Source organism: Nelumbo nucifera, chromosome 6 (assembly GCF_055504915.1).
Source record: "Nelumbo nucifera cultivar China Antique chromosome 6, China Antique-T2T, whole genome shotgun sequence".
In the NCBI taxonomy this organism is placed as follows: Eukaryota; Viridiplantae; Streptophyta; class Magnoliopsida; order Proteales; family Nelumbonaceae; genus Nelumbo; species Nelumbo nucifera.
This window is the reverse complement of record NC_142654.1, coordinates 1,829,993-1,854,494: the sequence shown is the minus strand read 5'-3', so window position 1 is coordinate 1,854,494 and position 24,502 is coordinate 1,829,993. Positions and strand designations below refer to the sequence as shown.

The following is a 24,502-nucleotide window of genomic DNA, read 5'->3' as shown; positions in this document are numbered from 1 at the left end:
AATCCTTCAAAGGCAAGATAAAACCAGATAGCGCAAAGTTTGCATACCATGTTCTTGGGGGGTAGAGAGCCTTTTATAACCACCTCGCGCACTCACTCCTAGACTTCTGTCAGGTCGGGTATGATTACTTCCGTGCTTCTGCCAGTTCGGGTGTCATCACCTCTGCTGGGACAGAACCGCCACTGCTCCTTTTGTCGGAGCCGTCTCTGTAACTGGAGATGGCAGTGGCAGGTGGCCATTGAAGTGCGACTGTCAAGCGTCAGATCCCAAGTCAGTCAGGTGCGCCGCCCCTGGATACGGACTCCTTCGGTGTCAGGTACGGTGTGGTTTGTCTAGTTCGGCGTTTTGGAGGCGAAGTGCTGGAGCGGTGTGCGAGGCAAAGTCTTGAGTTCGGATAGGGGAGTGTCCCGAACTGCCATGAGGCGGGCCAGTTTGGGTCATTGTTTTGTGTGGCTCGGGGCCTAAGGTAGAGCCCGGGCTCTTCGTAGGGAGTTCGGACAGGGGAGTATCCCGAACTGCCATGGGGCGGGCCAGTTCGAGTCACTGCTTTGTGTGGCTCGGGGCCTAAGGGAGAGTTCGGGCTCTTAGTAGGGAGGTCGGGCCCCTCGTAGGGAGTTCGGGCTCCTCGAAGGGAGTTCGGTCTCCTCGAGGGGAGTTCGGACTGCGGGTTTCTTCCCTTTGGTGTTTGTGCCCTGGGTACGCTGCTTTAAGTGTCGAGCTATTTGTTTTTTGCCACGTGGCGTGATCGCGAGGTCGGACCAAATCTTCCTTCATCACTTCCCATAGTTTGCGGGTCTAAATTATTCTGTGTAATTGTGCCATTCCCTCAAAATATTTATTCAGTTATCACATAAAACTATTTCAACGAACCAAACTGGTCAATCGATTAACCAATCGACTTCGATTCGGTTTTGATTACTGGATTTCCAAAAACGGTAATACTGTATCGACCGATAACAGATACATGCAAGTCTCATTCTCTCTCATTAATTTCATTAAATTATATTTAAGGTCGAATTACCTCTCATTAATTATATATTTACTCCTATATTTAAATGAATTTCTCTCTCATTAATTAGTTAATTACTCCTATAATTAATGCATAATTTTAAATTTAAATTTCAGTTTTAGCGCTTTATTGGAATTCTCTTCTCATTAATTTCGAGAATTAATAACCCTCTTTCTCATTAAATTCGTTTTGTTAGTATAAAACTACAAATTAGTAAAAGCAAAATTCGAACCGTAAACATTAGGCTTTAAGAACTAGAGGTTCACCACTAAGCCATGCCCATTTGATTGTTATTTGTTTATGCATTTTTATTTTAAAGTAATTTTTCTCTTTTTCTTAGTGTATGCTTATCAATAAATGTTAGAATTAATTATTAGAATTTATGTATTAATAAATATTAAGATAAATTATATTGATTATTTTAAAACTAATGTATATCAATATACATTTTAGTTTTTTTTTTGTTTTTTCACGTTTTAGTTATTCCATCATTTGTCAATAATTACTAAGTGTGTCTCGATATCTCAAATTTTATATAGAACATTAAATTACAGTTTTTTGCTTTTAAATAACTTATTTACAATCATCTAAAACTTGTAACTATCGTTATTAATATATTTTTTAGGATTTATTTAAGCTTTTTAGCATATTTATGTGTATCTTGATTTTTCGTCTATATCTATACGTATCCAAAGCATATCCCAATATGTCTCTTAAAATTATCTTTTCGATACATCTTACGTTTCCGATACTTTGAACCTTGCTCATAACTTGGTCAATATGGAATAGAGACGTAAATGTCATTCTTGTATACTTTTTCCTTATTTTTTTACCTATTTATCTTTAAAAAAAAACCCTATTTCGAAAGCCAAATTTTAATTGAATGGGGGCAATTGTAAAAAAAAAATTAAATTTCTTTATATAATTTTTATAATTATATAAAACCTTTTTTCAAATCTTAATAGGGGCAATTGACCACATTGGATTCTACTTCTACATGGATCCACCACTGCCCATGAGAGAGGGGGTTCAGAAATGGCCATTCCCCATATGGGTGAATCCCATTCCACCTAGAATGGGAATGAGATTCCCATTCCGATTAGCATAATGATTGGTAACAAAATGCGATATTCCGATTCCAAACACTTGTTTCTTGTCAACCAAATGGATCCTAAAGATACGTAGTACGAATAATTTTGATCGCCACCTCTAGTTGAATGAACCAACTAACATATCAATTGAACTAAAAGATACGATAATTTTCATCCGTGACCACCCCTTATCAGTTGGCTTTGGAGGATTACTAAAAGGTCTCGTTGCAGAAGAAAGTTAATAAATTTTTATCCATTGTAACTCAGTACGTACGATCATGGTTAGAGGTAAATCTCAGTCCGAAAAGACTGTTTTAACAACTAATTTGCTGCTTGATCGGACAAGATGAATGACACGAGAAAACCTCGAAAAATGAAGAGGGAGAGAGGGAGGTTGTATAGACAAATGGGTTTGGTAAGCGAGGAAGAAAGATGGAAAAAGACAAAGGGGTTTGAATCAGATTCACTATTCTATTATTAGGGAAAATTCCCGATTACTACCTTGTATTTTAGGCTTACTGTCACTTTGGTCCCCAAACTTTAAAATACGATATTTTACTATCCAAATTTTCAAAATGTGCCAATCTAGTATCTATTGTTAATCAGCCCGTTAAGTTGAATTTGAAAAGACATAAATACCCTTTGAATATCATCTAATTTTCTTTATCAACCATTCAAATATTGACAAAAATTGAACAGTCCTAAATCATTGTCTCTTCTATTCAATAAAGTTAGGGTCACATCTGAATGGTTGATAAAAGATTTGGGACCATTCATTTTTTGTCAACGTTTGGATGGTTGATGAAGAGAATTAGATAACATCATAACATCTAAAGGACATTTGTGTCTTTTCAAATATCACTTAATGACTGGTTAACAGGCTCATTAATTGCAATAGACCTGTTCATGGGCCAGGCTTGGACTTGGCTTTTGTCAAAATTCTAATAGGTCCGGCCCAAAGCCCGAGCCCAAGACAGTATAAAATTGGGCCCAAAACCCGGCCCGTGAACAGCTCTAAATGACATGTACTGAATTGAAATGTTTTAAAGGTTCGAATACTGAATTATCATGTTTAAAAGTTGGGGAACCAAAATGACAGTAAAATAAAAGGTACTAATCGAGATTTTTTCCTTGTTATTACGAAATTGCACAGAGAGGAAATTACACAGAAGAGGTACATAACGGCAGTACGATTGTTGTAAATTTTGTTTCATGAACGTAAGATTAGCACTAGGGAATGATCTTCGCTATTTCTGGTATTTTCTTGTTCAAAAACTTCAGAAAATTTGGCCACCTCCCTAACAAATTTTATTATTTATAACATGCTATGTTTCAATTTATTTTTAATTTTGACCATTATATCTGAATTTCAACCAAATAAGTGGATGAAATTCCAAATTTTGGAAAGATCCAAAAAGTTTGAATGAAATAAATGCACCCAAAATTTATTCCAGTTCCCCTGCTGGAACTGAGGGCAATTCAATATATGCCCTCCTTAGTGGACCCAAACTGCAAAACGGATTTCAGATATGCACATAGATAACTGTTAAGTTAAAATAGAGGGAAAAAAAAGGAAAAGGAAAAATATATATGTTCAATTCAGTATTCGTTGAGCCACCATAAAGATTCGGCGAAAATAATATAGTAACCAACCAGCTATTGCTAGGATTTTTTTTTTTTCCTGGTTGTTGTTGTTGTTGAAAGCTATTACTAGGACCAGAAAAAATTGAGAAATATATCAACCGTCAAACATGTCTAAACATATCGACCACATATTGCACGTGTATTCACCATTCATCTTTATTCGCGATGCGTGTGATTTTCAATCCACGGAGAGCCTTTTGAATCAGTTACCGTGTAAGTATGGAATCTGCAAGGTTACTTAACAAGGAATTAACGTGGTTTTGTTTCAAATTATCTAGTAAACTATTTCAGACACAGTCATACAGGGTGTAAATATAAGGGGAAACAAAATAAAAAGATATTATTCCTCTTACCATGTATAACTTTGCTTTCCTAACTAGACAAAAACGGAGGCAATTTTACATCTCCAGGACAATATCTGCATTCACAACATGCATTTTGCATCAATTATAATGACCTATTTCTTCCTCCTCTTTTTCTGTCACTCTCATATATGTGAATATAAGCATACATGAAGATCAACATCTCATAAAAAAGAACTTACACTCGGAATCTGTCTTGACCCATTTACATCCATCATCTTCATTCCCTGTTTTGAGCATTTGTCTGTTTTCTAGGTATTTTTTGGTTGATGATGTACTTGAACTTCGTGGGTATATCCTTTTGTGAAGCATATCCTTTAGAAGCTGCAGAGTGCAGACCAAGTCCCAAAGCTTAATTTATACATGGATGTCGCCCATATACAATAGAAGACATGCAAGCAAGCTTTGTCTAGCATGAAAATATATCCAAATTTCACATGCCCAGATTGATTTTTTGAGGCAGATGATGTCCATACTCCAAGCTGAACTGTTGGGCTTGGATAATTGACGAATCCCATATTTGTATATTGGAGGTGCTATTAATTGTTGCACACTATGATCATATGGGCTTTGTCAATTATCCAAGAATAGAATTCATATTACATATGCACAATAAAAAATTAATTTGCAGGAATGTATGCATGCATGTATGTTAATGTATATATGTACCTTCTCCATCTTCGATTCTTGAAGCTGATCTCTTAAACTGGGAATTGGTGTAAAACCACTTCTACAAACAAAGATCTTCTTAAGAAGAAATGATATCGATCTTCTTCGGATTGCAGTGTTACCTTCCAAATTTACGTCTTTGCCTTTACTCACAACACTGCTACTGCATCCCGGATGATCATCATCTCTGTCATCCAAATCATGGCAAAACCTTTGACAAATCGTCCGATCGACCTCCAAACTTGATGGGCAGTTTAGGAATTTGTCTAACGGGAGATGGGTGGCTTCTCCTTCTGTTGATTCAGCTCCAGTAGGAACTGGGTTACGTGACAGTAGCTTGGTTAATTCTTTCTCTAACTTGCCAACTTCTTCAGGTGTAAAACCTAGCAAGTCTTGCGATGAAGATGGATCCTCTGGAGGGTCACACATCTCTGGCTCTTGTTTTAGATCATTATTTCCGAATGTACCAATTGCCAGCAACCCATGAGGCCAGTCACTGAATTCTTCTTTGGGCTTGTAAGGTTCTTGAAAATTTTGATCTATACAATTGATGGAAAACAAAACAATGAAACACCACTAGAAATCTTCTTCCTTTAACCTTTACTAGGTAGAGGGCAGCCGTTTTAGATTTTAATAAAATAAAATGGCAAACCATGAATTAGATGTATAATTGTTGGTTTGACGACGATCTTCCATGATAAGGGTAATTGGTTCACTAGCCAGTGAGACTGGTATAAAAAGAAAGCATTTCTCAGCAAAAATATGAGCCCTACATGATGACCCACTACAAATGCATCTTTAGCCCAAGAGAATCCTAAACAATAAACAAATTGCTGTTCATGGAGAAGTTGGAGTTCCGAGGAAAATTCTATATTACCTAATCATGCATTAGAATCCTAAAAAGTCACCTAAATTCTAGGTTAGGTTAGGTTATTTGATTCACGGTATTAGAGACATTGGCTCTGTGTATCTTCTTTTGAGGACCCCTGTGGTATCTCTCTCATATACCCATCGTGGACAATCCTATAGCCACTCCTTCAAAAATATCAAAGTCCAAGAAGGCTCCACTCACACCCTATGCCTATGGGGCCAAGAGATGCGTTGTATTTGTATGAAAAACAGAAAAAACCGAGGTGGGCAATCGAGGGAAAAGGCCCAAGTACCAAATGGATAGGGATAGGGATAGGTAGATGTGTTTGCTTTTCAGTTTTTGGGCTTATGGCCCATGGACGGACTAATCCACGTATGGATATCCAGGACAATTAATCACGCGCCGCGAGCCACCTGTATAGCACACGCCGTATAATACGTGAAAAAGAAGCCTTGGGAAAAGTCGGCCCAAAAATTTCCCAAACTAATCTCAAGGCTCAAGTATACTTTCTCCCTTTTCATGGAAAAGGAAGAGTAGGATTTAGGAACGGACTTTGACTTATCAAAAGAAACCCCTCGCGATCTGGATTTCATCGATCTGTTGAACGACCCAGATTTTGCAAAATGTCAACGTTTGAACAAAAACGACGACGACCACCCGAACAACCGGAAAACACGATAGACCTGCCTCAGAAATACAACCACCCAAGTCCTCAGTCACCCACTCAGAGAGAAGTCTATGCAGCCATTGTTGCAGTTTTTTTTTTTTGGCAACCATCAAGACTAAAAGCTAGTGGCTGATCTGATCAGAAGGTCTGGATGGCCACGAGAGGGGGCCCACTTGTCAAATATGGGTCTTGATGGCCAGAAAATGACTGAAGGGTCCCTCCCAGTCACAACAACACCCTAATAAGAAAGGAATTACGGACAACAGAGAAGAAAACAGGACCATACATAAATAGGTTCAGGCTTTCCGCTATTGGAGGATTTGAATGAATCAGGTGGATTACCCATAAGAGTTGAAAAAAAAAACACAGGTATAAAAAAGAATGAGGTGGAAGACTAGCCCATTGTTTAACAAATGGAGGAACAGTTCGATTCCTTTTGATAATTATTAACATTTAATCAACAAACTAAAAACATCAAATCATCAACGAATATCACAATATAACTAGGTTTAGATTACAGTTCTACAAATGCTAAACACAAGAAAAAGGATATATATATATATATATATATTTTTTTTTTTTTGGGAGGCGGGGGGGGGGGGGGGAGTGGGGAAACAGAAAGAATTGAGGTAACTGTAAAGGCTTTCAGAAACAAATAAAACATTATATTCCCACACCACAACATTAAAAACGAAGCCAAATATGGAAGTAGTGTTCTTTAATGTGATATATACTTCAACTGTGAAGGAAAAAATGAATTGATCCATCAGGCATCTACAGAGCAAAGAACACTTACGGTTAGCTGAGACCCCACTTTGTTTCTTGCTCCCCTGTTTCCTCCCCTGAAGCTTATTTTGCACCCAATTGAAGATCTGTAAGCAATTCAAAAGCCCCTGTCAACTCACTGAAGATACTAACTATCCTTCTTCACCTACATAAAAATGAAAATGACACCAAAAAAGCCTTCTTTGAAGGACATAAAACAATAACAAAGCATTTGGTTTATTTACCTTCATTATTTTTATCCGTTTTGCGTAGATTGACAGATATCGGAGTTCTATTAAAAACGCCTATGGAGGTGGTGGTGATGGGAGCAACCAATGGTGCAGGAGGTGGTGGTCCTAGAGGAATCAGGTGTGCAAGCAGAGATACTCTGAGCCAATGAGAAATTTGGTGTGTTAAATAGAGGTTCGAAGTTGGAACTTGGACTCCTGAGCCAAATGAGAAGCTGCTATTGGTTCAACTTCCCAATGCGACCTTTCTCTTCTCTCTCTCTCCGTCTTTTTTCATTCTTTTTTTTTTTTTTTCCTTTTTCCAACTACTATGCCCGTTACCCCACCATATAGTTTCATCATTGTCATATCTTAATATATATTTGGGTAAATTACACATTAGCCACCCTCCTCTTTAGAGGAGTTATGGAGTTAAACACATGACTCCGGGGAGTCAGAATCATGCATGCTCGAATCCATAGCTTGCCAACTTCCAAGTGGACTCCATTCGGAAAGAATGGGGTGGGAGAGTCACTGTGCGCAACTCCTTTGTTCAAGCAATTTGACTCCGTTTACTCTCTCATGTTTGAGTCACTTGACTCCCCTAGATCAATTTCCTTTCATACCCGGCTGACACACGTCAACATTTATAAACTAAAGGAGCTTATAAGTAATTAAGAAATTTAACTCATTTTTTTATTCTATATGGTTTTTATATGCGGAGCTAAAACTCAAGCTGACCAATTATATTTAAATATTATGCATTTTAATTTAATTTTAATAAATAATGTTTTAAATTTTGCATTGGATTTGTAATTTGGGAGTCGGTAGGCTTCTACTTCTAGTTTCAGTTAAATAAGACCCCATCTCACAACATTTACATATAATGTTTAAACCTTTTAAAATGTTAAAACTCTCTGTAGTTAGCCTGTCAGTGACCCTGAAAACTTGTATCGATACTTTTAACCTTGGCACTGAATGAGTCGTCAATCTGTAGGTTAAGAGATGAATACTTAGATTTCAATCAATGGACAAGTTGGTTAATTTCTAAAACTCAAGCTTTGTCCAGCAAATTACAAACTAGAAGCCCAAACGGGAAAACAACGAGAAGAAAGTAGCGAGGGCGTTAAGCACCTTCTTTTTTTTTCTTTGTTTTTTGGACAGTGCTGCAGGTACAGCCGTACAAGGAGTTATGGGCAAGCTCAGCCATGCAACCCAAGTTCGCGTGGGGTTGTCCCTTACCGACCGGACCACCATTCAAACATACCGATCATTCATCTTGGGGAGGGGGTCAGTTTCTCCACAATTCATTGCCATGCACAGTGCTCAATCTTCCCTCCTCCTACCCCTAATTACCTTTAGGGCCTAATGAATTAATAATTGATCCAAACATAAACAATACAAAATGGGACCCATCTCGGCACATCCATTTTTCATAAATCGGGCATATCCCTAGTGGCATGGTCACTGGAACTTCAAGGATTCCAAAAGTTTGATATTCTTTGATTATCCTGGATTTGGATATTAGAATTTGTATTTGATCAATAATCAAATTGTATGTGGATTTAATTTCGTCCAATTTAATTAAAATCAGAGTTTGACAATAAATTATTATATATATATAATTTATAATTAAAAATTATTAATTTTTAAAAGCTTTTTATTTATTTTTTGTTGTTTTAACTTTTAAATATAATAAGATAAAAGCTACAATCGGGAGTCGGGAATCGGGAAAACAGGATCCACCCGCCCGAGCCTCAATATATCAACTTGACCTAGAGTCGAGTTAGCATGTAACAGATGGTGTGACCGTGGATTTATCGTATCCATTTGGAAAGAGAATTTCATTGAGGCTGCGTTATATGAGAAAGAAGCCGAGGAAAATGTCAAACATGATGTGGGAATGCACAATAGGTGGTTTTAAGTGAATTAGTTAAACACAACTGATGATCGGGTTAGGTTGGTTGCTGGTTAAAGCATCAAGATATGTGGTAATTGTAGGAACCATTTAGTGCTGGATCTTGAACCATAGAACTTTATATATGATAATCTAAGATGGGCTCCACAGATAGATTTACATCACCCTCTTCCTTGGTTGCCCTTCTGATTTCTGATTAGTGAGGTTATGCGCAATTGAAGTGGATGGGCAGGAGCAGGAGGGACGTTTGAACAAATGATTAATTTAATCTATGCCGCAATTTCCCCTTTCAGATTGGGGGGCAGTTCACGGGGCAGGACTAACTCACTAAAGGAGTCATCAGAGAATCAGGTGCGTGCTATTAGGTATTAGCAACGAATCCTGAATGCTTGGGAGTTGAAGACTCCGCATTCCAGATTTCACCAGGACCACCACTAAAGCCGAATTCACATCTGCTAATCAAAGTATGAAACACGGACACAGCACAGCAGGATACCCCTTTTTGATTTAAATTCAAGACACTAAACTCCAAACCAAAGTGATCTGCTTTTGCTTAACTGCTAATGTGTCCATGTTTCCTTGGGTGTTGCAAGAAAGTATTGTAACCGTGGTCGCAGCAGTAGATGTGATCTCATTACATGCATACACAGTAGTAGACTAGTAGTACACACATGAGAATAGCATTACCGCCCAACTCAGATATGAAATAGCAGTATACGGGCAAGAGTGATGGCCCCATGTTCCGGACTCCGAAGTCCACGCCTTAATCTTCATCTCGGCTCTCAATTATCTATTCAGTGGTCAGTGCAGATCCCAATAGGTGATAATTAATTATGAATTTAACTAAGCTAAGCTTGACACAAAAATTATGCCTCCAGCCCGGCACCCCTCCCCAATTTCTCGTCATGAGTGCTCCATTGGACACCATCCAGCCACGTGAAAGTGGAGGGTTTTGGTAATTCTTTAGTGCAAGTGGGTAATATATCGGGGTGGGGGGTGCAGCCACGTGTCACGACAACATTGGGATGATTTGTACCTCTGTTTTTTTGGCTCAACACGTGTGTCAAGGGGTCGGGTTGACTTTTCTACGATATCTATCTCATTCCCCATACGGCCATACTCTCACTGGTCTACTGCTATGGTTCTCGTTAAGCCTGATTCATTAACTCTACTATATTAATAGTTTCACTCGTTAGCCTCTAATACAACTTTTTACCTTCTTCACCGCCAATCCATCACTAACATCACATCACTCTAGAAAAGTATCTTATATATATAACTATTCGATCTGTCTATTTTACTAAAGATGGATGGTTAGGATGCTATGATGTATGAATGTTGTACTACACAGATAAATATCAGGACCTCTTCTTTCTAATTTTTCCCCTAGAATTCAATTAACACAAACACACTACCAAAGAATTAAAGGAAAATCAAGTGGTTTGTTCTTTAACATGCAACGTAAACACTAATTGGTAATTGCAAGCTGTCTTTCGGTTATTGTGAAACTCTAGTCCATAGTCGTAGTTGTGAGCTCTAGATACAAGAACAGTACTGGACCTTACTCCATGTGGTTTAGTTAGAAGTTTCACAAAGATTATTTCACTATCATGCCTAGAATTCCCCATTCAGATCCCTCGAGATGTATGTCTAGGCCCAATGAAAAAGAGGGATATTAAAGCAACAAAAGGAGAGCACTCTAACCACCGCATTATTTATAAATTTAGCAAATGAGGATGAAGCCATGTGATTCATCTCAACAAGTGGGGTTTGGTATTCCAAGTGAAAACTTGTTCATATTTTCAATACTTCCTAAATTTGGAAAGCTTTTCACCCTAACTCAGCCATAAAAGTTGAGTTATATCCTCCACAAAAATGGCAATGGCTGCTTTTCGAAGTTTGACTGGCTCCATGGCTCATCTTTCATGACTTTTAAAGTAATTTGTAAATTGTAAACAAGTATTTTCAGTCTTGAACAAAGGATGAGACGTCAAGGTTAATTTGAGATTAATAAAAAGTGTTAACATGAGGGAGATCTTTTTTCTTTTTCTTTTTCTTTTTTTTTTCAGATATTGCATTATAAGGGGACTATGGAGTTGGAACACTATGAAATGGGAACATATGAAGACGCAAACAGTCACATGTGAAGTCCACTGACCTTGCCAGTTGCCATGAAGAGCCTGCGGTTACACAGGTTTGATCCTTATACCTCTAATTTTGGAGGGGGTGCAGAGGTGACCTTCTCTGTTCAGCGGCAGTGGCGGTGGCAACACATTCCCCACCACAACAAGAGCACCACCTCCTCAGTCCCCACCAGGTCTCTCTTTCTCTCTCTCTCTCTATTTTCTCTTTTTTCACCCACTCACAAATAACCACCACGGCACCTCAGTGGTGCCTCACCACCACCGCACCATTAAGCCTCACCAGTGTAAACAATGTCCGCGAATCCAATTTTTATACCTAATGACTATGAGCTTATCCATATCACCCAAATCTTGTAGGCTCCTTAATGAGCAAGAGTAGAAGCATGATAGAAAGTGAGAACAAAAGGTTTTAATAATTTAACAAAACCGGTAACAGAAGATCAAATCAAATGTTTTCAAACAAGTACAAAGCATAGTGAATTCCAGTTTCAACTTATATTGGTGCTCACCACCATGGACCACCTTGCTGAGATTCTAGGTTGGGCTTTGCGCTTGGGCTCAGGTATTTATGAGGGTCGGACTTGGGCTCAAGCTTGAGCAAATTCTATTAATGAAGAGTGAAAGCCCAGCCCGGTGAACAGGCCTAATTATCAACAGCATGGAAGAGATCTCGTACTCATAAAAAAGGCGGTATAAATACATAAGAAACACAAATTTTAATAATTTATGTAAAGTATGAATTATTGAGATACATTTTGGAAATACTACAAAATGGAATAAGAATTACGATATGCAAATATACCTCGGGAAAACAATATGAATTTTATTTAGCACCCAAAACTAGTAATTATAAGTTAAAAACTAGAACCTATATTATTTTATCAAATCTTATAATATCTAGTGGTGATTTCTCATCTTTCATACGAGATGAGAAAATTAAGGGAGTTACTACTAAATAGCCTTGAACTCTTCGTAATAACATTTAATGCATAATTTGTATACATTTTTTAAGAAGGGTTCATCCTCTGGATTGGTTCTCTAAACATTGATTGGACACATGACAGCTAATAATGATTGTTCATAAACTATTATAATTATTGTGAGCGCACCCTCAGGCAATACTACTAAAATAAAACACCAAATATGATTAAGAAGGTTCTCTAGCGAAAGGGTTAGCTGAACGCTTTGGCTGTTCAGCAGGCTGTAGAATCAATGAGGTTCTACTCTAGCAATAAAATACATGGGCCTCCACCTTTCACAGTGGGGCTCATGAATTTATTACTGACGTGAAACCTCATTATTCATTCCACAGGCCGCTGAACAGTTAAAGCGTTCAGCTAATCCGGATTCCCTTTATTCCGTGGGGAGATAAAATGCGACCAAACTATACAAAGTCCACTGGATAGGGGGACCCTCTAGATTCGCTATATGTTCGTACCATGGTTTTTAAAAATAAACCGGTGATCGAACCGATTACCGATTTGAACAATCTGACTGTTCGATTCAAACGGCTGGCCCGTTCTAACAAAAAATTAAAAAAATTAAAAAAAAATAAAAAATTGAAAAATGGTCAAAACCATTCAAACGGTTAACCGGTTCGTTTAGCGGTTTGCTGACCAAAATCAACAGTTTTAAGGGAAAAAGCGGGTTTGTAGAAAAAACAGAACCGGTCAGATTACCGGTTCCCAAAAAATGTCCAACGGCCCGGTCCGGTTTTGAAAACAGTGGTTCATACCACTAATCCACATCAGACCTGTACCCCACCTTGCATTGGTATTTGCATGGGTAGCAAAGGTTCTAGGCATGAAACAAGGTGGCGAAAAGAACAAGTTCACTTTTACCCACTAAATATTTGAAACTTCAATTTAGCATTACTTCAAAAGAAAAAAAAAAGCATTACATTAAAAAATTGCCCCAGCTTTTTTTTTCTATGTACATTTTCCGCAATGTTGTATTTGCTTTGAGGCGCAAAAAGTGGACCCCAAATTTTGTATCCAGTGCACCTTCTCCCTTGTTTGTTTTGCAAGCACTTTCAAAATGGGAGGTAAAATTTACACTGGGACAACATCATTTGCATTTCCATGGGGTGTAAAATCTGCATTCCAAAAAGTAATACAAAAAATTACTCCCCTTGTTGCCTCTTCCCTCTCATATAGAGTGGGAACTAGGGGTGAACAAATGGCTAGGTTCTACCCAGAATCGAATGAAACTGACCTTGTGAACCAGCCTTGAACCAGCCCTACCCGATCTGTTACAGGGTAGGGTCTGGTTCCAAATTCTTGGAACTGACCCCTACCCATGCCAGTTCCAGGGTCTAGGGGTTTATCCTACCCAAACCGGCTGATAGTCTACATATTAACTTACACAATTTAACCAATAAAGATGATACAAGTTTTAAACTATATATATCATATTTATTGAAAATCAAATTTTTAAAGAACATGTTTTTTTTTCAAAGGAGAGAGTAAACAAAGAACAGGTTCCACGGGTATACCTGGAACTGACCCCGGAACCACCAAGGCCCTAACCGACCCTGGAACTAACCTTCAAAGGGTAGGTTTCGGTTCCAAAGACTTGGAATTGACTCCTATAGGGTAGGTTCCAGGTTCTACCATGGAACTGAACCATACTGACCCATGCTCACCCATAGTGGGAAACATCATTTTACTTCCCTCTAAACAAAGCAGAGGAAAATGAAATTTGAACTCGAAACAAGCATAACTGAAGTCTTTGCAACTTACAAATCTAGCATTACTTATGAAAAATTTTAATAGAGAATAGAAAATACACTGAAACTGGTCAATGGGTGGATCACGCAGGCAACCCTTTAGCATGGGTAAAATGGGTAAGGTTGTCTAGGGTAAGCACCCAATTGGCCCGTTCATAAATAAAAAAAAAACTATCCCCTTTTATTCTATACCTAAATAACTGTTCATAAAACCTTTTCTCTTTGTTCTATCTTATTTTGGTTGAGAGCCTGAGACTACTCGGCTTCCCTACCAAAATCCTGAATTTAGGGGATGCCCGACTCTAATAAAAACTTGCTACCAACTCTTTCTACATACACCAGATATTAGCACATTTTATGTGCAGGGTATTCACATTATAATAGAAGTTCAGGTGTTATTATACTCAATCTTGACATAGGCCAGAGCTGCTATACAATCGAGCTCAGAGTTCTTTCCCTTTCTAAGGGCATAGGAAATATTGGTTATGTGATTTCCTTGTTCAGTGCATGTTTCGTAGTTAATATTCTGGTGTTCATTGATCTAGAAAAGGCATATGATAGAGTTCCTAGAGAGATAATATGCTGGGTCTTGGGAAAAAAGGGTTCAAAATAGGTATGTAGACCTAATTTAGGATATGTATAAGGGGGCAAAACCAACATTAGAACACCAATGGGAGAGACTTCAGATTTTACAGTTACTATGGGTCTTCACCAAGGTTCAGCACTTAGCTTTTACCTATTTGCACTGATCCTAGATGAATTGACTAAATGTATTCAGGAGGAAGTTCCATAGTGCATGTTGTTTGTAGATGAAATTGTTTTAATTGATGAAACTAATAAAGGAATAAATGCAAAATTAAGCTTATGGAAAAATGCCTTAGAAACAAGAGGTTTTAAAATGAGTAGGACTACAATAGAGTATATGACATGTAAATTTTAGTAATAATAGGAGTACAAATCAAGATACACTTGGGAAAAAGGCATGCACTTATTGGGTATTTTGTTTTTTCATTTAATTGTTAGCATGTTTGTGTTTTATTGTAGGGAACAAGGAAGTATTGTAATCATGTTAATTCATTGAAACCAAATCACACAGGCAAGCACTCATTTAGTGATTTGGTTTTTCATTCGATTGATAGCATGCTTGTGTTTCATTGGAGGGTCACATGCAAGTATTGTGGTTGTATGAACTCATCATTCAACTTGTTAGGCTACATTGGTATTTCTAAATTGCCATAGGTAATTAGGTAATAGACCCTAGAGGTAATCTCTATTTTTTTCATATGTTAGTAGGTTGCTAGTGTGTCATTTGGGGTAGCAACAACAAGATGCAACTCACTAGATAATTTGGTTTTTCGTTTGATTAGTTGCATGTTTGTGTTTTATTAGAGGGTCTCACAAATAAGTGTTGGGACCATGTGAACACATTGAAACCAAATCACTAGGTGATGGGTTTTTTAAGGTGTCTAGCACTACCGGCCATAGTTAGAAGTGCAACAGGCAGCTGTCTCCTGAGAACCTCCTAACCTATAGAAATAAGAAATTGGTCTAGCCAGCAGCAAATAGTTTCAAATTATTAGACCAAGTGAAACTAGCATTTTGAAATGGCAGATCAACCACCATTTCTAGTAATTCAATCACCATTAGATTTTTTCATGGACATACCTTGTGACATTTAAATCCCCCCCAATACACCAAGGGAGTTGGCCATAAATCCTATCAGACTCAAGCTCCTTCCACAAGCTCTCCCTCAGCCTCGGATTATTCAGATTGTACACCCTAGTGAAAACTGAATGGAGATAGAAAACTGTCCTCTGTCCACTTCAATCCCTGACACCACACTTTCATTCCAAATTACTAGAATGCCACCAGAAGCACCAATTGAAGAAATAAAAGCCCACTCTTATTTTTTATCCCCCAAACCACCCTTACAAGCCTTTCTATTGTAATCTTCTTTCTCCTTCCTTAGGAAGATTCAGTACTTTGTGTATCTCTATGGATGCTTGTAAAGCTTTCAGTTATTGATTAATAAAATTTGTTTTTACTTGTAAAAAAAAGATTCAGTACTTTGTTATAAGGATGTAGCATTATGCTGATAGATACTCATACTTAGTATATTGGTAAATGGCTACAGAATAGCATGTAAACTTATGTGAAGTAGAATAAAGGCATAAATGTGGTAGAAGACCAAGACCAAGCCTGGTCTGAGTTGTGCTTGGTCAAGCTTGGCCTGGCCCAAGCCTGAGGTCTAAGTTTTTTGGTTTGTCCTGGGTTGTCCCTCAACCTGATCCAGCCCACCCAAGTTGTACCCTTAGCTAGAAATGGCCCAAGTTAATGTGCTGTCATGGGTGTCTTAAGTGTGACCTGCAAGTATGGTTCATGAGATCCATGGTCTTAGGACAGACCCTTCTTTTTAGCCAAGTATTTCATGCCACTTAGATGCATACCATAAGATAAGCATCCTTGCCCAAGAAATCAGCTAATTGATGTGCTGCCACATTGATTGCCAACAACATGCAGCCGAAAACCAGATTAACCAGGAACTCCAAACCACTACTACAGTAAGAACATAAATGTGTAATTGGCATATGGCTTCTCATTGTTAGAGCATCCAATTGTCATATCTAAGGAGAAATGGTCAAAAACATTAATCATCTAATGATTTTCCTCATTGAAGTAGATAAGGCACTGACCTGATGAACAACATATCTCCAAAGAAAAACAGCATTTTCCTTGCAGCAGATTGCAGAGAATCTGAACTATGAACACAATTTCATTCTGAGTCCAATCCACAGATGGCACTAATGCTGGAAAACCATCATCATCACAAAAGTAAGAAATGTATGGCATCCACAAAATAATACTTTCAAATGCCACAAAACACAATGAAAACTAACCAAAACCTGTGGTATTTGGTAATAAAACCCATGAAGAAGTATAAATTGTAATTAATATAATCATAAAATAAAAATGTGGAAGCAATTAATATATGTGCACCAAAATGTCTATAAATACATACAAACATATATATTATTGCAGTAATCAGCATTATTTAAGAATTAGTAAAATCATATAAGGGTGTTTGGGTGTTCAATTGCTTAGACGGTTAGACCTCATGGAGGGCCTCCACAATAAATTGCAAACACTAGTAGGACCCAACAGTGGAATGGTTTAGATCAGAATGCACATAGGCAAAATGACTTGCAGACAGATGATTTCTCATGCTGCACTTCACTATCAGGTATGGTATCATCCATATAATTTCAGAAACAACACAAATCCTTTGAGATAGATCTTAAGAATAAGTAAAAAGTTATCCATATCTTTTCCTTTTAACATGTACATATTTTGATTTTTATTTCATTACATACCACCACCATTACCTAGATGTAATTCCAAAAGATTTCAGAGGGATGCAGAAAGCAGTTTAATCTAAAACAGTCATTCTTTTGTGCTTGTGATTATGTGATACGACAAAATCAAGCTGTCTGCAAACCTCATAATCAAGAAAAGTTGGGAAAATTGTGAAATTCAAACCACAAACCAAACACATACATAAATAAATAGATAGATTACATATATATAAACACATATATATATAATGTCAACAGTGTCAGGGTTCATAATCCTAGCTTTCTTTGCATCAGTTGATTCTATCAAAGCACACCGATCTACGATTGCAATCACCTTCTCAAATTAAAATATTGTTAGGTTTGAATTCGGCCATTCACCTTCTCAAGAACCATAAAAATATTGGGTCAGCTACATGAATCCTGTTGCCCACTCGCCCATAAATCATTTCTCACCATTTCAACTCATATCCTTTAGGGTCAACCCCTAACTCTTCTAGACCTTCAGCTTGTGATAGACCACTTCTCATTAGTGCTATAGACGATCTTCTCTACACATGATGAAACCATCTCAGTCTACTTTCCCTCATTTTATCACCTATTGAAGGTACTCCTAGACTCTTTTGAAGTTCATCTCTAATCCTATCATTTCCAGCCCAATAAGGATGGGACAAAGGAAAGGGGGGAGATTCAAAACAAAAAAAAAGGATTTTGAGATGAAACAAGTATATTGGAGAACCAATTTGGGTTTATGCTAGGGAGATCAAACATGGAATCTCTCTCTCTCTCTCTCTCTCTTGCGATAATTGACAGAAAAGCTTAGAGAGAAAAAAAAAGAGATCTTCATTTGGTGTTTATTGATCTAGAGAAAGCATATAATGGAGTACCTAGAGAGATAATATGGTAGATCTTGGAAAAGAAAGGTGTTCCAAATAGGTATCTAACTATCTATTATATATATTAAAGCGGGATGGGTGTTCGCTTTGGGCTATGTGGCCCGATTTGCATGCAGGAAATGGTATCCACACATGAATTTATGGATTGTGCAAATAGATAAGGAATGAAGGTCCGGGGTTGCTATTCAGATGCTTATACTTTGTCGTCGTTTATTTATTGCCTCAATCACATATGAAGGCATGGGGTTGTTTTTCGTCTCTCACCAAACTCCACCATTTCTTTGTTCTTCGTGGAGTTGCCTTACTTCTCCACATAACCTTGGGTCTCCTCTCCTTTAGCTCTCGTTTATATGTTCCAAGGTCGGTCACTTCTTCCATCTACCTTTTATTCAGCTTAGCTGGATAGAACGATCCATGCTTTCTTCTTATCTTCCGATAGGCATTCGAAGCGGTCATGAGGGTTGAGAATAGAACTTCTGTTATTTGTTTAATTTTTTGTCGTTTTATTCTAGGATTCACTGAATCAATGAATCTCTTCACCTCACCTTTATTCTAGTGTTGTTTGCAGACCTTCATTACCAGTGCTGAAAGTGCCAACTGCGGACCTCCACTACCATAGCTACTGATCTATTGTTTGGACTCCCCATTTCATTTTTCTACACTTTCTCCATTTATGTATCAATACAAATCTCTACTAGAAGTTTTGGAACTGAATACATTTCTTCACAAGTGCTTGCTTGTTCACCACTAACAAGTACAACCTCTTCATTTTTTTTTATCTATTTCTATTTGAGGTTGCGTATGTAGTTCCATTTATTACTATGTGGCAAGTGTTCCATTCAACACTCACAACCAAATGAAGGAACTTTGGGATACACCTCACCTTGTTTCATTAGGTTTTTTTTTCCTCCGGTTCAATTAGGGGCCAACATTTGGGATGTGCTTGAATGACAAAATTTAAGTATGGAAGTTTCATTTGGCTTTTCTTCTTGGATGTTCCCTCAACACTTGAGTGGTTTTTAATAATCTTTTTCCATTTTTAATAAAAAATTTTGTTTACTATAAAAAATGCACATGAAGATCTCCTTTAGAAATTCATTCTTTTTGCAAGCTTGTGCATCACACGGGCTCTTCCTCTAGTATGGACCTAATTAAGAATATGTATGTGGGTGCAACAACCAGTGTTAGAACACTTTTGGGAGAGACGATAGATTTTACAATTACAATGGGTCTTCTCCAAAGTTTCAAAATTTGGTACTTAGCTTTAGTGAACTGATTAAACATATTCAGGAGGTTCCATTGTACTACTACTATTTGATACATAAAATAAACTTTTTTTTTTTTTTTTATCAATGATACGTAAAATAAACTTTATTAATCTTGAGAAGAAAAGTTATGTACAATGGTTGAACCAATCATCAACAGTAGCTGAAACAAATAAAACCCTTTACAATATACCCCAAAACACTTGCTCCCTTAGAAACAAGAGGTTTTAAAATCAGGGTACACTTAGTATTACAGACCAAGAGATAACTCAATGTGACCTTTTTTGATACCTGGATTGATAATTCATAACAAGGAAGAGATTGAGGACAATGTCACCCATTGAATTTGAAAAACAGGGGGGTGCATCCGGAGTTTTATGTGACAGGTAAATAAAGGGAAACTCTATAAAATAGTCATAAGGCCATCAATATTGTATGATGCAAAGTCTTGGGCAGTCAAGAAACAACATGTCCAAAAAATGAGTGTAGCATAAATGCATATGTTGAGATGGATGAGTGGAAAAACTAGAAAAGATAGGATTAGGAATGAAGTAACTCAAAGGAACGTAAGAGTAGGTCCAAATCCAATAGGTGATAAAATGAGAGAAAGTAGACTAAGATGGTTTGATCACGTGCATAGAAGACTGTCAACAACATTCTTAAGAAGAAGTGATCTATTGCAAGTTTAAGGGCTAGAAGGGCTAGGGGTAGACCAGGAAGGACATGGGTTGAAGTAGTAAGAAATGAATTAAGTGCCTAAAATTTAACCATGGATATGACATTAAACAGAATGAAATGTCAAAACAGGACTCATGTAACCGGCCCCATATGGATGGGGTAAAGCTTGGATGATGATGATGATGACCTATCCCTTCTAGCTTTCCCACTTATCCATCTCAAAATCCCCATTTCTGCTACACCAATTTTTTGGACACGTTGTTTCTTGTCTGCCCAACACTCAAACTCCATGCGACATTGTTGGCCTGCACAATAGGATACGTCTAAGTATGTTTAATTGTTTATGTACATAAACACAAACTCAGATACCACTGACACTATCAGCCCTCTAATATACAGTTTCCTACGGGCACTCTTGTGAAATTATTTAGGCGGTGGAAATGATTCATATTAAATTTGATAATCTTTTTTTAAAGTTTTGCATCTTTACTAAGTAGAGAACTTTTTACCTCATTGATTGCTAAAATAAAAGAAGTGATGACATGATAGTGCAGAGAAAGGCTCAACAAGAAAATAATAGAACCTGCATGACTACAACAGACCATATGAATAGTGAAATCTATATCCAAATTGCTACTCCATCTTAGTTGATAGCTTTAAAGATGTATTGTCAAGAGCAAATTTGATACTTGTTATCGAGAAATCACGATACCTGGTCAAGTATTTGATGTGACTAGGAAAGAAGCTCCTTTTTAGAGTCGTCTGCATAGAAAGAATCTCATATTTGGCTCATCTGCGTAGAAATTTGATGCTTACTACCAAAAGAAATGGCCTCATCAAGCTGAACCATCATCTCCTTGATGATGCTAAAGCCCGGTTGCAGAATGCTTCTCTTTGTCGTATTTGTGTAGTTACCAACGAAAAGATCCGGCTTTATCATTGCCAGCATATATTCTATCTCTATGTTCGCATAGCCTGGAGATCTCCTTACAAATTAAAAAAGAAAAAGTAGAAATTAGAGGAATGGATTCGTAGAGGCTGAAACAAAAATTTCTGTGGAGAACAAATCAAGCATCAGCAAATATTGAATTATAACAATTCAGGATAGCTGTAAAGATCATCATGTAAACAAGTCCAGAATTACAACTGAAAATTTTAATTGGATGATAGCAGTTTTTTTCCTGACAATATGAACTGGAAAAATAAGGCGATGTTTTACATCACTGCAATATAAAGACATCAAATCAACGAAGAAGTTCAAAAAATCTGTGTCTTTAACTCCACATTTCTCACATAGAAATGCAAAGCTCCATCCAAATTTTAAAGATATCCAACCCAACTTGATTACGATGAGATTTATATTTACGCACTTGAGCAGAAAATCAGAAACCATGTCAATCGAGAAACCTCTTTTGAGGAAAAAATTTGATTGTATAAGAATTTCTGCGATCCAATTAACAAAATAAAATGGATAAATTAAAAAAAAAAAATGCATGATAAACCTAGTTTTGCTTCTTACCTCAGTATGGAGATCGAAAACGCAGAAAGGAGGGCGGGAAGGAATATGGGGCATGGACTGGCCACGGTAACATGAGGATGGGACGACTGATGGCATATAACCTTAGGCTCAGTTTGGAAGGAGTATAAATACAAAATGTAGAGTGCAAAGCCTTATATTTTGTATTGTTTTGTATGTATTTGCACCGTATATAATTGTACTTTTTCTAAACTGAGCCTTATGTGCGATTTAGGTGGGTTCAATCCGAGCCCGGGTCGATTCAACCCGCAAATTTACGTGAGATGGGCTTGGATTTTCAGTCATCGGCATTGGGTAAAAAGTTTGGGTATTTTTAATTATACATGCATTTTTTTTGATAAATCTTATATATATGCATACACATATACATTTATGTCAAATTATAATGTATGTAAATTGACTAAAGCCCAATCAGAGTGCATCTAATTTCAATGTAAAATGGACCTGGCTTGAACAGTTCAGTATCGAGTCTTTTAACCTCACGTTTGATCCTTAACTCAATTCTTAGGATTGGGCCTAGGTTGAACTTAAACCCAATCTATGAGAGATCATGGCCTGACCGGGCTTCTAATATATATCTTAAACTCGATAATTTGGTTGGCCCAATTAAAAAAAGAAAATTGGATCAGTTTTAATTTGATTTTTAATACAGTGGTTGTTATACGATCCCAATGAGAGATTCGAAACAAAGCTCTTATTTCGAAATTGAGTTGGCAACTCCTACGTGGCTACGTGATCCAAATTCTTTGTGGGCAAAAATTCTTGAGGTGAAATTTTTGAAGGGTGAAAATTGAGATTGACTTATACTGATTTGGAGGGCGATTGTTTTACAGTTATCAAATGACTGTTGGAGGATTATATTAAAGCCTGTTACTTTTTTGGATCTTGAGAGGGAGGAAGTTTGTCAATGGAATTTTGGTTTTCATTGATCAAGATATTCATGTTTTTTTTTTTCAGATTCATGTGGGTTTGTGAAAAACTTATTTTCCTTGAACAGCATTTACCCAATTAATTGATACCCATTTTCCACCTAGGAGAAAGTTGTCAACACTTGAATGAGACAAAATTATTTATTTCAATAATAAATTTTTATGGTTACAAATAATTATTTTCTTATTTAACTGAAAAATAAAAAAAAAACATGAATAAATGTATTACAAACATAATTGCTAATTGCAGATTGCTTATGGCTTCCTTCCCTCATTGCTCGGTATCTTGGATTGAACCAGCGGGTAATAAGGTTGTTCACTCATTGGCTAGCACATGTCCTATCTCTTCATTTTATGTATACTGCTCTATTACTCAATCTTTTTTGATAGACATTATCTCCTCTGATTGTAATGCTGAGCAAATTTCCTAATGAATGAAGTTAGAGTGCTCTCCCTTATAATTTGCGCTTCAAATAAAAAGGCACCTTAAAATTAAATATAACCAACTATCACATCAACAAAATTATACTGTTTATACTAATGTGACAATTGTTTTTATTTTTAAAAATAAAACCAACTATATTGTCGAACACCCCTTACTGCTATGTTGTACTCAAGGCTGTGAAGTGGAGTATTGGTGATGAATGGGCAGTGGATTTTTGTAGTGACCCATGGGCCATGGTGCAATGCTGGTGTTTTACTGAAAGACCATCCCGTTAGGGTCACTGCACAAAGACGAGTTGCCATTGCCAATTTTATTAATCATATTTCCATGGTATGGTAGAAAAACCTTTTGCTCTCATTCCTCCCAGCATCTCTTGTTGATTTGGTCGCTCAAGTCCAGATTCCAAATCGCTGTGTTAATCTCCCAGATAAGTTATATTGGGCACCAACACCGCAATGCCGCATGGTACTTATTCTGCTTCCTCCTCTAGTATTAGCCTATTAGGGTTTTAATGAGTTCTCAGCCTGCAGGTTCATCTATAGGGATAGCAACGGGGTGGTTTTCGTAAACTCTCAATGCAGTCCATCTTTTTAAATCTCCCAATTTTTATTTGCCCAAAATCCATAGTGGGTTGGATTTTGAGAATCCAAACCCTCTTCATACATAAAAATGCAAAATGTTCTCTAATTTTCTAATTTTTTTTTGTTACATATAAGTAATAAATAAGTAAAATAACACAAACAAATAAGTAGGGGTGGGTTGAATTTAGAATTTGTATCTAATTTTCTATTATTTTTTGTTACATATAAGTAATAAATAAGTAAAATAACACAAACAAATAATAAAATTTCCAAATATTTGATTAAGACAAATAAAAAACACAAACTATCAATAATCCTTCACATAAAATTCAAAATATTATTAAATTCAACAGCTAATATATAAAGCTTATATACTTTCTAATAATGTATAAATTGGGGAGGGTCGGGTTTAACTTAATACCATACCCTATTTATATTTATATGGGTAGTAGAATTCCAAAACTCATCCTTAGACTTAAAGTAAAAAAAACTGTCCCATTGGAGTGGGTATCCACCGGATAGGACAGAAATTGCCATTTCTATTCATATATTTGGTTCGTATTTGGTGACTCTCTCAGCCTCAGGAATTTCATTCCTTCCCTCAAATTGTTTATTTGGAACTGTGTGAAAATTTTTGCTTCTATTGATAGGACGTTTGTTATTTATTAAGCGGGTATTGAATCTATCTAGAATCATATTTCATGCCCCGGGAGCTAAAGTTATTTG

The 24,502-nt window shown here is 37.0% G+C and overlaps 1 protein-coding gene and 1 long non-coding RNA gene across 7 annotated transcripts; both read right to left on the bottom strand.

The window, feature by feature from the left end:
• Nucleotides 1-3,673: 3,673 nt before the first annotated feature.
• LOC104609282 (protein NEGATIVE GRAVITROPIC RESPONSE OF ROOTS-like) lies at nucleotides 3,674-7,565 on the bottom strand. Of its 2 annotated transcripts, none has more exons than XM_010275556.3 (6): nucleotides 7,324-7,565; nucleotides 7,110-7,185; nucleotides 4,776-5,314; nucleotides 4,289-4,430; nucleotides 4,098-4,162; nucleotides 3,674-3,981 (listed from the first exon to the last, which is right to left on the bottom strand). In XM_010275556.3, the coding sequence occupies exons 1-5, from the start codon at nucleotides 7,327-7,329 to the stop codon at nucleotides 4,143-4,145; spliced, it is 783 nt and encodes a 260-aa protein (XP_010273858.2). In that variant the 5' UTR covers nucleotides 7,330-7,565; the 3' UTR covers nucleotides 3,674-3,981; nucleotides 4,098-4,142. The 2 variants fall into 2 exon arrangements, with proteins under 2 accessions (XP_010273858.2, XP_010273857.2); XM_010275555.3 differs by having other exon boundaries at nucleotides 3,674-3,970; nucleotides 7,324-7,563.
• Nucleotides 7,566-17,563: 9,998 nt separating this feature from the next.
• On the bottom strand, nucleotides 17,564-21,958 carry LOC148790540 (uncharacterized). Of its 5 annotated transcripts, none has more exons than XR_016077893.1 (4): nucleotides 21,804-21,958; nucleotides 20,997-21,270; nucleotides 20,794-20,875; nucleotides 17,564-20,589 (listed from the first exon to the last, which is right to left on the bottom strand). It is a non-coding gene; the product is annotated as an uncharacterized LOC148790540 (long non-coding RNA). The 5 variants fall into 5 exon arrangements; XR_016077895.1 differs by having other exon boundaries at nucleotides 20,794-20,867; XR_016077891.1 differs by lacking the exon at nucleotides 20,794-20,875 and having other exon boundaries at nucleotides 17,569-20,589; nucleotides 21,804-21,957.
• Between the last annotated feature and the right edge of the window lie 2,544 nt (nucleotides 21,959-24,502).